Here is a 14013-nt window from a genome sequence, read left to right as displayed (position 1 = left end):
AGAGAGAACATCAATGAAGGGCTGCACTCTTTCCACCCAGGTTGTAGGAAAACTCAGTGCATTTGATGTGTTACTTGGCTTCTCTAGAATGGTTTTAACATTTTCCTTTCTGCCTGTTTGGGGGGATTTTGTCTGTAGCTCTTGCTTCCGGTGGCTCTCTTCCAATAACGTCACTGGATGCAACCGGGAACCTGGTATTTGCCAATGCAGGAGGAGCCCCCAACATCGTGACTGCCCCCCTGTTCCTGAACCCTCAGAACCTCTCTCTGCTCACCAGCAACCCAGTGAGCTTGGTCTCTGCCGCTGCGGCCTCCGCAGGGAACTCTGGACCTGTAGCCAGCCTTCACGCCACCTCCACCTCTGCTGAGTCCATCCAGAACTCTCTCTTCACAGTGGCCTCTGCCGGTGGGGCCGCTTCCACCACCACCACCGCCTCCAAGGCACAGTGAGCTGGGCTGCACGGGGCTGCCACTAGCCTTTTCCACTCGCGGCATGATGGGGCTGCCAGCCAGGCTGAGACTGAAAAATGTGATTGGCTTCCTCTTGCCATGTTTCAGCAGCAAGGGAAGAAGGGAGAGAAGGAAAAAAAAAATGCATACCAGAACAACAAAAGGATGGAGACAGGACAACATTTGCCTAATTTTGTAATAAAACACTGTCTTTTCAGGATTGCTTCATGGATTGGAGAACTTTCTAACCAAAAATTAAAAAAAAAAAAAAAAAAGCAGAAACAAAAAAATCAAAAACAAACAAAAAAAGAAGTGAAAGGACTACTTCTCATTTCCAGCAGTCATGGTGACAAGTTAAGGTGGGTACCAATTCCAATATAGGAAGGGGGTTTCTTGTTTGTCTAAATTTCTTTTTTTCTTAAAAAAAAAAATCATTTTTATGGGTCTGTTGTACAGGCCATTAAGTCATAACAAGGTGTTTATAATCGTATCAATTGTGTTGGGGGTTCCTTTCTTAACTGGTACAATTTAGGCAGGCCTGTATTACTGTATCTCTATTATTATTGTTGTTGTTGTTATTGTTTTTTATATATATATATAGTTTGGACATGTTTATCTCTTGCTCCTGGATCCTATTTCAGTGAGCTCCCACACTGTGGGGAGGGAGGGTTTGGGGGTCAGGGGAGACTTACGTTCTTAACTGCGGGGAATGTTCTTGCTGGTTTCCTTATCCTTGATGACTCTTACAGAGGTGCTAGAAAATTATTTTCTTTTGCCACTTATGCAAGAGGCTTGGTGCAGAAGCTGAAGGCAGTGTGTGCAAACACTCCCACTCCACACACGCCCCCTCCCCCCATCAGGTGGTGCCTTTCGAGCACTTTTGCGTAGGAAGGAATTCCTGCTGAACTGTAGCTCTCACTCACCCCAGATCATTGAATGACCCTGAGGCCCAGATCCTGCGGTGCACAGGTGCTGCTTCTGCCACTTTCAGCGGGAACGGCCATGCGTGTTGCAGGACGGGATCTGGGCCCGAAGAGCAAAGACTACTGCAGACACCTGACTTGGTGGTTCTCCTGATTTCTTATCTCCTGAAAAATGCTCCTACTGTTGGTGTGTTTGTTTGTTTGTTTGCATTTTGTGGAAGTTTTTCATCCAAACTTCCTTTCATTTACTTGGCAAAGAGCGAATTGACTGATTGAAATTGGGAAACTCCGCCCTTCTTTTGTTTTCTAAAGGAACTCCACTAGACTATTGCCATCCATTCTATATCCCCAAAGAGGTGTGATGAGAAGAGTCTGAGGCCACCACCTTTGCTCTGGCCACAGACCCCTTTTCACTGGACGGCGCGTAAATCCCTCTAGCCCTGAGACTCTCCTTGCTGCCCTGACTGGGGAACGCACTTACTAGCTGGGCATGGGGTCTTTAGAACCTTTGAAGGACTTTGAGCAGGAACTTTGCACACACCTCAAGTGTCTCCTTGGTTTGTTAGTGATGCTCCAGCTTAGGCAGGTCACAATGGAAATACACGTCTCGCTGTACAATGTAGAAAGTGATATATAGCTTCTGGAATTGTTTTCAGGGTGTTTCTAGACTATGTACATGAGCCCACAGAGAGGAAGAGTTTATGGAAGTAGATGAAGAGGAATGGAGGGTAACATGGAAATTCAGTTCCCCTTCCTGTCAGTGTGCTGTCATTACAGTATCTATACCAGAATATTTCCCGGAAGCCGGGGTCACTGCAGTGGGGCTCATGTGAGCTCCCCTCCTTATCGGAGGTCAAGGTTCCCAGTTGGCGTCTGTGGGTGCTTGCTTATGTCTGTCTCTGGTGGCCCAAGACTGCACTTGCCCCCCTTTTAAGCTGGGGTCTGAGAGAGGGTGTGTAGGTCATTTTCATTCTGATCGCTCTGCTTGTGTCCCAAGGGAGCTTGGAATCTTTGTATTTGTCTCTTCACAGTGTTGAGAAAGGCAGTGACACAGACACAGTGCATATGTTTGTGATCATCCAAGTGGGAGACAGGCACCTTAATATTAAAAGGCCAGAAACATTTTTAGTCCCTTTGTTAGTTTTTCTTTCGTTGCTTCTGTCTTCCTGTTTTATTTCACAGAGTATTTAATTATCAACCTAAATTTCCTCTTCTTACCATTCACCTTCCCTAAAATTCCTCCCAAATCAGTGAACTGCAAGCAGGGAACTAACAAATGTCCATCCACCTTTTTTATGTGTGGTGTGTTTTTTTATGTTGTCGGGGGTTTTTTTTGTTTTTGTTTTTTTTTTAACTAAGCTTGAACCAAAGTCAATTTTTAGCAAGCTGCTGTACTAATGGACTAGTTTATAAACGTGCGTTTCAGACACATTGAGGAGATAGATGCTACTGACAATTTCTTTTTTCATTTGTCTTTATTAATTTTATATAAAAGTTGCTGCTTGTTTTAATCTTTTATGTTGGTAAATTGTAATATCCTCTGGGCAGACATTAACTTGATTTTAACTAGTGTATTTAGTTTGGTGTGTAAATAGAATGGCAGTGTCAGTTACTAATTTTTCTCCTCTCCATCTTGCTATTTCTCTGATGTAGTTACATTTAATTTGTTATCCTGACTTGACATGTCTAACTTTAGTCTGCGTAAATGGTTTTAGGGCAATCGGTAATACTGTGGTGCCCGGTGGAATGAGTCCCTCCCTCGGGAGAGGTAAGTTAGGAGGAAGGATTCAGGGAGGGAAATGCTGATACCCACCATCCTGGATTAGAGGTTATAGCATTAATTTCCCAAAACTGCTACCAAAGGAAGTATGGAGTCCTCCAAGACTCAAACCCAATGGGTTAAAAGGAAGGGCAAGGAAAGGCTGTGCTTGTTTGTTTTCCTGTGTGGTTCAAAAGATGCTCCCTCTCCCAAATAAGATTCACCAACAGACTTCAATATTTTGAAAGATCTTAAGCTTTAAATGTCAGTATGATGGTCCTCTACTCCCTGCCTTGTCTGTATTCTCTAGTCAATCTGGGATAAGGAGATTCTGCCTTTTTTGTGTGTGTGGATCCACTTTAGGAGGATAAACCTTAAACCAGCATAAAAATCTGTGTTTAAAAGAAATAAATCCTTAGACAAAGGTAACTTTTTAAATTTTTTTCATTTTTTTTCTTAAAGACAAGTTGTAAAATGAAAAGTACATTTGTACATGAACACATGAAACACTAAAACCCTTTGTTGATGGGTGTTGAGCTTCAAATCACCTCCCCATCACCACCCCTAGATATTCTGCTCATCAGACTGCTTCATGACTCAACCTTTAGTCCATTTTACTTTATATTCTTTTATCATCTCAAGAAATGCATTTTGAATTGAGTGAATCTCCTCAGCTAAGGTACTCAAACTCAACTTTAAACCCCTTTATACAGAGAGTCTGGAAATTAAGGGGACCATTTGATCAAAAAGAGGCGTTTGGTAGAGTCTCTGTGTTTCTAAGCGGATGGGCCAGATAGGTCATCATAACTCATTGTACATTCTTTTTTCCTCCTAATAATTATGCAAATTTTATTTCATCCCTGAATTTGGTGATACATATTAAACCAAAGACTAATTCTGAATGCATTTATAGTGATACTCTATTTGCCCATGGTAATGGGCCCTCCCTAGGGCGTGGTGAATGTAATTGAATCCTGCTTATCACAAGCAGTGCAGTTTGCTCGTGAACTGTATTTATATGGGTCTGAGGGACAGAGCAGAAAGACTTGGAAAAGCACTTCTTGTAGGAACAGTATTGTTGTTCCTAATTTAAGAAGTTGAGTGCTCTATTAGTTCAAATGTTTCTGAAATTATATAGGCAGCTTTTTAGAATTAAAAAAAAAAAAAAGTTCATCTCCATTACCTGACCCAATATACACTTCCTTTCATTTGGTTGATAAGAAAGACCAATACCATCCCAATTTACTCAACTTATTACTCAAGAAATGGAACCAAAGGAATACAACTTTCATTTTGTGTAGGACCATACGTGTCTGTACTTTGTGGTGGCATTATTAGACATTAACAATCTTTTTTTTAAGGGAAAATAAGGTTATAATTAAAAGATTTTTAGTGAGATTATCATGCAATTTTGTTCTACATAATTCATTCATCGTTGGGGGAAAAAAGCACAATTATACCTCTTTTTTATATTATTTTCTCCTGTTCTCATGTATATATGGGAAGGTAGGGGAAACCTTGTCTGTATTATCCAGAAGCACAGATATTGCTCAACACAATATTGAAGGTCAGCCCAATCTTCAGCATTAAATTTTCTATTTAAATTGCTGGGAATGCTGGATATATTTGCAAATATAGGAAATCATTGCAGATTTTTAAAGTTATAAATCTGATAGTAAACATTGCAATTAGTGTAGAATAAACACTTGGCTTACAGAAGAAACTCTTTATAGTTCTTGTCTCAAGTTCCCAACCCTGGTCATCCTCACAAAACTTTCTTCACCAAGAAAGAAATAAACCCGTTGAGATAGGAAGATAAGGGAGAAGTGCTGGTGTAGAGAAGTCCACAGGCACCAGGGCTGGTGGAGGCAGTGATGGTGAGGGCACCCCACAGTCAGTCTGTAGTTTGACAACCCTCAGTCAGAAGAGAGCCTCAACAATTTGTTACGATATTTTGGCCAAATACTTTTTTTATTAAATCAGCATTTAAATTAATTTAAAGTTTGTTTATTCTTCAAACCATGATTATTGGAGCTGAAAATGTCAAGAGACCATCAGTGTTGACAGAAAAAATGACTTAAGTCCGGAAATTTAAAGTTATTCAAATGGGCAAGAATTGATGGATTACTTTGATCATAACCATTATGAGTTCATTTTTGTATGTGTGTGAAAAGCATGTAATGTGTGACATTGTTCATGTGGTCGTAGCCCTGGCCATTTTGAAGACGACACTATAAAATGGTAAATCTTTCTAAGAAATTACCTTCATTTTTGAGAAGGAAAAAGAATCTTTTGCCATTCTTTAAAAAAAATAACTAAGATCCGCTATTATGCAAGTTTACATAATGGCAGACACAGTACAAATGTGAGCTTGGACAGGAATAGGATAAAGAGACTGCTTTTTTCATTAAAAGCTGATACTAATCCTGTTCTGCCTCATTCTTTTCTTAATCCAAAGGGATTAAATGGGATACCCCTGAGATTTCCAGTAAGATATTTGAAAGGATTCCATTAGGAGGGCTGGGAACATGCTTTTTCTCAGATTTGTCCTGATTTGTAACCTGGTGCTTTCTTCTAATCGTCCTTATTCATGAAGCACTTGGTTCTTGTTTTGGCTCTTCTACTCTTGGCCTTTTCTAAAAGCAGTAGCTTGAGTGAGTCTTTCTTTGATTCTGTGACCTGGAGTTCCTTTCCCTCCGCCTTCTCTTCCTTTTCTTTTTGAATGGTGATAACCTTAATCTGTGAGGGTAATGCTGGTGGGTAACAGCTAGCTTCTGGCACCTTCATAAAATACCTCAGTGTAGCTTAGCATTGTTGCAGACCTGGTTTTAATCTAAAAACCAAATAAATAAAAAGAAGAAAACTTTATAAATAGTGGAAATAATTCTAGCTGTAGCATTTAGTTGAACTGATGTTTATTATGATAAACATGATTGATGCTGTATGTATTTGGGATCCTGTTTATAGGTTACAATTTATAGGGTTAGGGAGGGTTGGGATGGGGAGAGGAGGAGTTGATTATGTTAGAAGGAAAATGTTGCTCATGTGTTTGTTTTTCCTTATATCTGTCTTGCCAAAGGAAACTTGATTATCCCTGTGATGGGTTGGGGATTCATTGGCCTCTCTGTGGTTTGACCTGCTTTGCAGTGTGTGGCGGTGGTATGCAGGTTACATATGGGTTGTCCTGGAGGTTCAGGGTCCCCTGAGGCATTCACTCCCTTCCTATGGTCACCCTTGCCACCAGACCCTGCCATTCTCCCCTAAGGACTCATTACCTCTATGTACCAAGAGCTTCGGTGAAGGGTGTATGTACGGATATCTGGGTGTGTGGTTGAGAAATAGGCAGAAATAGACATGTGCCACTTAATTTGGAGAGGAAAGAGGAGTGCATGATGTATCTTGATCGAGGAAAACTGAAGTAATACCTGTTCTTTTTGTCACCCTGTCATGTTATTGAATGTTGTGCTAATAGGCCAACATTTTAAAACCCTACTTCCTTTTTTCATACCAAGGCTATTTCTGTCTAGACCAAAAATGCAAACAGAAGTAAAACTAAACCAAGCAGTTGAAAGCCAACCTGCTTGCCTCACATATGTGATAAGCATGACCTTTAGGGATTGGTAGATTGGTGAGATTGAGGAGAGGATTGTTCTTGCTGAGAATGTGAATGAGAAATCATACTGGTTTAGGAGAAATTAAAGAGCCCCTTCTGCCCATACAGACAGACTGTCTTGGTTCCCCATGTTCAGATATGGATTGTATCTCCCCCCCCAAAAAAAAAAAAAAAAAATCAGACTGTATCTGATTTTTAAATAAACCATCCATCTCACAGAACTTGAGTGGGATTTGGTTTAGATACCAAAGACACTGCTATGTCATTGTTCATTCTTAAATTTTTAAAACAGGCAGAAAGAATAGGAGTGAAAGGTTGAAATGTGGGAAAAGCTGTACCTATGTCTCTTTTCTCTCCTCCCTTACCCACTTTTTGAAGGAAGTCTTGTTGGTTATCCTGGCTTTAGAAGAGAGATTGATTTAGTTTCACTCTGCTGACTCTGTAAAGATGGGTAGGGTTGCTCAGTATAGCCTTGATGTTCTTGGAATTGCTGGCAAATTATGGGGGGAGAGCAAAAGATGAAGGTAAAATTTTTTTCTTTATTTCCCTTTATCTAACGCTTATAAATAGAACCAGTACAGCCTGTTTGAGTTCAGATGATACCTAGTTGTGCTATCTCTGTTGTGTCACTTGTAAAAAGGATAAGCATTTTCAAGAGCAGGATTACATGGAAAACCAAAAGACTTTCCTTTACTCTCCCAGGGAGCTTTATCTTTCCAAAATGATTTTGTACATGAGTTCTAGGGAGTTAAGAATTTCATTGTCTTGGTGTACTATTGATGGGACACAGAAAGATGAGACATTTATTGCTCTCAATATTCTGTCAAAAAATGATCAGGTTGCAGAACGTCATGAAAGCTTTACTAATAATCTAATTGTTCTGACATTATATAAAAGTGGTATTACTATTGTGTGACTTTTCAAAGTGCTAGATAGGTTTGTAAGTAGGTAATAGGGTTATAGAAGGTAAGAGCACTTGACACAGAAGTTACAGGAAACAAGGTGTGCTTGATGGAACACCACTTTGAGCACAGAAGTGAGCCTCCCCCCAGGCCAGGGAGGGAAGGTGCCAGGTCTGGTTCTTTCTCTGCATCTGCCCACTCTGCGCCCGGCTCTGTCACCCAGCACCACCTTCGGGTTCAAACCCAGGACACTGTCAAAAAGTTCAGACCCCAAAAGTAACTTATTACAAAAAAAAAAAAAAAAACAACAACAACAGCAACAACAACAACAACAAAAAACCATTGAGGTCTGCTGCAAAGTTCCCCCGTGTTTTCTCTCTTCACTTGTTCATCCTTGTTTTAAGTCAGCCACCACCTTGCAAAAGCAGCTTTTCGGGCTTCTTTCATCACCTGGCAGCAGCATTGAGTTCTCTAACATTATATCCTGAAGTCTGCAGGCAGACGGCCGGATACGGTGCTGGGTAAAAAAACGAAACATCAAATCCTTCTTTATAATTGGAATCTCCTTTGAATGAAAACAGTGAGAAAGGACAGAGTCCTCCCAGTGTCTTCAAGTCTGGCAATACAGCAGGAAAGGAAATGCACTTTCAGAGGCTACAATGTAGGCAGTTGTGTCAGGAAAGGCTATCTGTAGGTGGGTGCGGTACCGCGTCCCAGAGTCCAGTCCTGCACGGACTTTCCTAAGAGTGGAGCGGAATGATGCCCGCCCCGGTGGATTTAAGACTGCAGACACGGGGGGGTAGGGGGCGCGGGGAGGAAGGAGCAAGACACCTTGCAATCGTACTACAAGGGGCGCTTGGCAACATCGGAGGTGTGGGGCCCCTGAGACCAAGGGAGAGGCAAGACTTCCAGCTCCTCCCCTCTGCCGTAGGGAGCACTGCACCGTATTACTCAGCCCCCCCCCCCCCCACATTAGACCGTAGTTCCAGTCCCTTTCTCTATGGTTGTAGCAAAGGCTAGGTGAGTAAGTGTGGGGCTTCTGCCCACCTCAAATCCAGGAGCTGTTGTATACCTCATTTCTAACTCGTGACTGAGTAACTTGCTTTAACTTTCTCTAAACCCTACAGAGTTGCCAAGTCTGCCCTCCCTCCTCTAAGCAATGTTGAACTCTGGCCTATAGCATCACGGGACCTGTAGCATAGGGTGGGACCTCCTAAAGCCTCTGAATGTCGCTGCTGAAAAGCTACTGCAAACTGAGGGCAAATTGCAATCTTCTATTTCTTTTTGTTGCAAGGGGTCTTCACAGGTCTCTTAACATCTCCTTTCCCTGCCACCCTGCCTTCAGGGGCTGGCCAGCTCTCCACTCCCCCACCCCCCCAGCCCACATTTTAGATTTCCCTAGTGGGTGGAGGCCATCCCCTTCCTCTCTGAGGCCTCAGGGTTCTGCTTATTTTCAGGACTTTGGGTGGAAGGGAAAAGACACCAAAGGCTCCTTTAAGCTGACTGCTGCATACACATTTCACTTTTTTTCCTTTGACATGACCAAAAAAAAAAAATCCAAATATTTAAGTTTTTATTATTATTAATATTATTATTATTTGACAATCTTGTATCCAATGGGCTCTCTAGAAGCTGCATCCCCAGCCCTTTCACCTTTTCTTTGAATGTAGTTCCCAACCTTTGATTCCCACCCCCAACGTTGAAAGAAAGCTTTGCCAGGTCTTAATACTGCTGCTATAAGCCAGGGGAGGGTGGTTTCTTTGTTTTGTTTTGTTTTTTAAATTTCCAGCCAAAACCAAAGATTCCTTAATGATTGTATAAACTCAAAACAAACAAAAAAACCAAAGAAAAGGGAAGTCTTCAGCATCAATCCAGTCTGTGGCGTCCTGGCATTTAGAGGAGTGAGGCTGGGGGTGGGACGGGGACCTCTGACCCACGGGAAGGGTAGGAGGCTCTTTTGCCGTGTTTTGGAGTTTGTGGAGGTGCATCCTCAGTAGCTTTGGCCCTGGCCAGCTCGTGAATGTGCCGTGGGGAAAATTGGCATTTCAGACTTTCTAAAACAGACGAAACGCCATCACCCGGATGCTCTACCCGACAATAACCACGGTCACCACAGGGGCTCAGCACAGGGACTGGGAGGCTGGGGATGCTGCTGGACCGCTGGACCCACAGAGTGGGGGGAAGTTGAAGACACTGGTGCAGGACTGGCTGCTCTGCTGGGTGCTTGGACCTCTGGGGTCATGACAGTGAGTACACGCCAAGGTGCCCTTCTGAGCCTTTTCTCTTTTCCTTTACTGGAACTGCTTGGAAGTGGCTGCCCTGTTTGTGAGAAAACATGCAGAACGATTACCAAGCTTTTCATGTATCCTTGCTGTAGTTGGTTTCCTTTGGCAGCACCACTGTGCAACTATGCATTGTATCTCACAACCTTTGTGCTAGGTAGATGCCTGTGACTTTTTAACTTGGGGGGTGGGGGGATTGCAAATGAAGGAACTTTTTACATGGATCTTTTTAATCTCAGTTGATTGGGGGAGGGGGGTATTTGGTTCTAGGGTCATACAAGCTCTATCCCAAAGCAAAATCCAAATGTTAATAATATTAGCCTGATGCAGATACCAAAGATGATTTCTTTCCTGCAGAACCTTAGACTTGTGTATTAAGTACGATTACCCAGCACTTGCATTAGTCTAACCTCAGTAATTCCAAAGCTTAGATGTATATTTTGGTATATTTCTGGGATATTAAAAAAAAAAATGTCGTTTAACTTCTTGTTTGTTTCAGTGTAATGCTCTTAAAGTCATAGCATGAAAATAACTGAACTGTCCTATTCTTAGTAGTTTGAAATAATAGTATTTTTGTATGTTTTGGGTGTGTCTATGTATTAACATAACAGTTTTCACTGCCTAGGTGTTCATAATAAAAAAAGAAAATGAAAAAGTTCTGAGTGTACATAATATTCAGTAATAAACTTCCACCAGGTTCAATTTGGTTTGCATATTTGCTGATTACTGTTCCCAACTGGGATTTTGTTTTGTTTTAAAGAGACAGTGATCGTGTTTTCCTAAAGATGTTTTCTCTCTCTCTTTCTCTCTCTCTCTCGTCTTTTAATATCTTAACTCTCCCCCACACTTTTTTCTGTTCTTCCTTTTTTTTTTTTTTTTTTTTTATATTGATTCAGGGGTGTTTTTCCACTGTTGTCAAGGGAGGGTCATAAGGGGGACTGACCCCCTGGCCTCCTAGAACTTTTTGTTTTATGTACTTAAGTTTAAAATGTGAGTTTGAGTTCTCTTTTGTGGAAACTTAAGATGTGGTGTAAATGATTCTTTCCAAAATTGTCCAGCAGCTTTAATGAGGCAGTGACAGTTTCTGAGTAGTTGGTTGGGAGTCCTTTGACATTTCTCCTTAGATAACTTTGCAGTCTGGGTGGCTATTGTGTAGCCTCACTGCCCCAGAATGCCTGCTTAGCCATTTCCCCTTGATAGGGATGTTTTCTAAGAATCTGCTGATAACTTGGAGTTTGGGGGACCTTGTTATCTGGGCCCCTGGGAAACATGTGTTTTCTTGATTTTGAAAACCCAAAACACAAGCAACTTTACATTTGGGGGAATTAGCTGATGTGCCTCCCAGAGGCTTAAGGAGGTGGTGGGGAATATGAGCGGTGCTGTCTCTTTAAAAGTGCCCTTTATATGATTCCCCCTCCTGGGGCCTCCTGCAGGGGCTGTAGGCTTGGGAGAGATTGCGTAGGTGACAGTGAATCAGAATGAAATGGTAGATTTTGTGTAGATGCATTTGTCTGCTGTAATTTTTATATATATATTAAACTTACTGTAACTGTACAGTTCGTTTCTGTTGTAAAACATCATTAAACCATTTTCCAAGTGTTTTCACATTGTTGGAGTTTCCTTGAAATTGTATGTTGGTGTTCTGGATGCTTCCCGCACAGAGGGCCACCTAGGCCTTCTGGTTGGTCTTTTCCAGAAAAGCAGGAGCTCCCAGGAGACCCAGGCAAATGGGTTCCTGGGTCCTACTGTGCGTTTCCCCCTGTGCCCATGGGCCCTGCAGCCACCACACCTCTCCACCCACCTTCCCAGACCCTGGTCTAGAGCTCCCTGCCCTTCGAGTAGCTTTAGTCTCCTTCACACACCCCAGGGCTTCATGTGACCAAACACACAGACCCTTGACCGCTCCTGTGCCAGAACTCTTCAGAGCTCCCATTTCACTTGTGTCTGACGGCAGACCTGGTATTGAGCTTGACTTTTCCACACTTACTGTTTATATTCTCTTGTGCCCCTCCAGCATTTCCTGCCACATCCTGAACATCCACTAGTCCTGGACGTGGCATCCACTTCTCCTGTCAGAGGGTACACAGCTCAGCATAGCTCCCTCCCTCCGGCTTATACTAGTTCACAGGTAATGTCTTGATGCAATTTGTCATTTGAAAATGTGAATCTTAAAGTGAATTTCCCACGGAGAGCAAACCTCAGTTTGTCGAGCTTTCAGACAGAGGCATTCCTGTCCAGATAGGAGTGTATGCTCTGTGTCTCGAGACGGGCTTGCTGTCCTCTCCAGGGCCCACCGTGGGAAGGCAACAGCAGCTCTAACTCTCCGCTCCTGCATCTAAGAACCCCTCATTCTTTACCACTCTACCCCTTCTTGTATTTAGAGCTTGCACATAAGTTTGGGGAGTAGTTTCCTTAAAACAACTTGGAGTTTTCAATAGAAATCCTGTTTGGTAGAGACAGTGGCATGCTCACTAGCGTGGGAAAGACTTCAGAAAACAAACCCATTTGTCACACCCTAAAGAATGAGGGTACAGTACTGATGAGATCAGTGTCCTGTTGCCCTTTTTAAAAACGTGGTTATATTCTAACCCGCTTCTGGTTGGCATCTGCCAAGCCAAATTGGGAGATGATGTAAGTAACATCTGCTCTCATTGCCACCTTTCCTTTCTCTGAAAACTAGGGCTTGAGGTTATAGGGCATGTGTCGTTAGACAGTAGGCACAGGTTCACAGGCATGTCCAGTACCATGTCAGTGGCCGGAGTTACCCGTGGACAGGTCAACAGCTGACCAAATGACCGGGCTTTGAGTCCCCTTTGGAGCCATCCTGTACACTTGAATTGATCGTCTGTCCTGTTGTACCAGCCAAACCTGGGCTTCAGTGACTATCCTGTTTGTAAACCCAGGAGCCTTGAGTCATATTCTGGGAAGAAGAAAAACTGATCAGAAGTATTCACATCCTACCTGATTTTACTAACATCAAAGTAATGACAGTTTTGAAAAATACTCTGGAAGCTTCCATTTTCATTTACACACACTCATAAAATGTTTTGGTTCCTCAGTGCAAGTGAAATATGGACGCATCTTCATATTTTAATCCTCTTAAAATGGATGTTTATGTGAAGAGTGGTGTTTTTACTTACAGTGAGTTCCTGGCACATCTCATACAATCAGTAACTTCCTGGGATGAAAGGGATCCAGTTGTGCTTCAGGGAGAGGACGGCCAGACCCGGAGTAGGACAGGAACTGGGCAGCCCGGGGACCCTGCCCCGGGCCCTGGGGTTCGTTCTCCCGGTACAGGCTCAGCTCACCAGCTGTCTTCTCTGTGTCTTGCCTGTGGTCCCACGAGTGTCCTCGCTCGCTTGCCCACCCACATCTGCTGCAGCACCCACACCTCATTGCCAGCTCTCCTCCCTACCTCTTGAGTCAGATTCTTGACAGAAGTGGGTTAGACTCTGAATTCAAGCCAGCCACATGGGTCACATGGCCTGTGTAGAATTCAGTAGACTTTGAAACTAGGTCTGTGGTGTGAGGCCAACTGATGAACCCAACTTCAGCGTTTAGAAAGCCTGGCAAGTAGAAGATGAAGGAGTAGCAACCCAAAAGAGGCTGTTGTCTGGGATTCAAGGCAGCCAAAGCTACACACCATTTCCCACTCCCTCACCTGGTGACCAGGTCACATAATTCAGGCTGGCCGGCGTCAGAAGCCTTCTCCCATGAAACCTGCCCCATGTCTCCAGCCCCTTGTGGGACTCTGCACCCCTGCACTGGCAGCTCCGCCTCCCCGCCTGGCCGTGGGGTACCACAACACAGCCTTCCTGGGATGTGGCCGGAATCCTGTGGCAGATGTTCAGTCCCTCCCTAGTGGCTTGCAAAGTGCTGGGCACAGAAATAGGTGCAGGGTAGATATTTATTGACAAATCAAATTCCCCCTATGAGGCCAGGTTACAAAACGAATGTCTTCTCTTTATAGGTGTCCTATGTGCACCTAGTGGAGATGCGAGTCACTCCTGCTGCAATCTCAGATTCTCCAGGGCCTCTAATGGCCATGACCTTGGGTTTTTGTTTTTGTTTTTTTTTTAATTCAT

At 43.1% G+C, this 14013-nt stretch overlaps 1 protein-coding gene across 5 annotated transcripts in view; it reads left to right on the top strand.

Moving 5' to 3' along the window:
- POU2F1 (POU class 2 homeobox 1) overlaps positions 1–11529 on the top strand; it is a 186946-nt gene extending 175417 nt beyond the window's left edge. For 4 of the 5 annotated variants that reach the window (XM_038542646.1, XM_038542648.1, XM_038542649.1 and 1 more), the window contains one exon: positions 139–11529. In XM_038542646.1, the coding sequence (XP_038398574.1) occupies positions 139–449 (311 nt within the window). In that variant the 3' untranslated portion in view covers positions 450–11529. The remainder of the gene's footprint in view (positions 1–138) is intronic. The other variant, XR_005362148.1, reaches the window with a different exon arrangement.
- The last annotated feature ends 2484 nt before the right edge of the window (positions 11530–14013 follow it).

This window comes from Canis lupus, chromosome 7 (genome assembly GCF_011100685.1).
Source record: "Canis lupus familiaris isolate Mischka breed German Shepherd chromosome 7, alternate assembly UU_Cfam_GSD_1.0, whole genome shotgun sequence".
Classification (NCBI taxonomy): Eukaryota; Metazoa; Chordata; class Mammalia; order Carnivora; family Canidae; genus Canis; species Canis lupus.
This window is presented reverse-complemented; position numbering and strand designations above follow the sequence as displayed.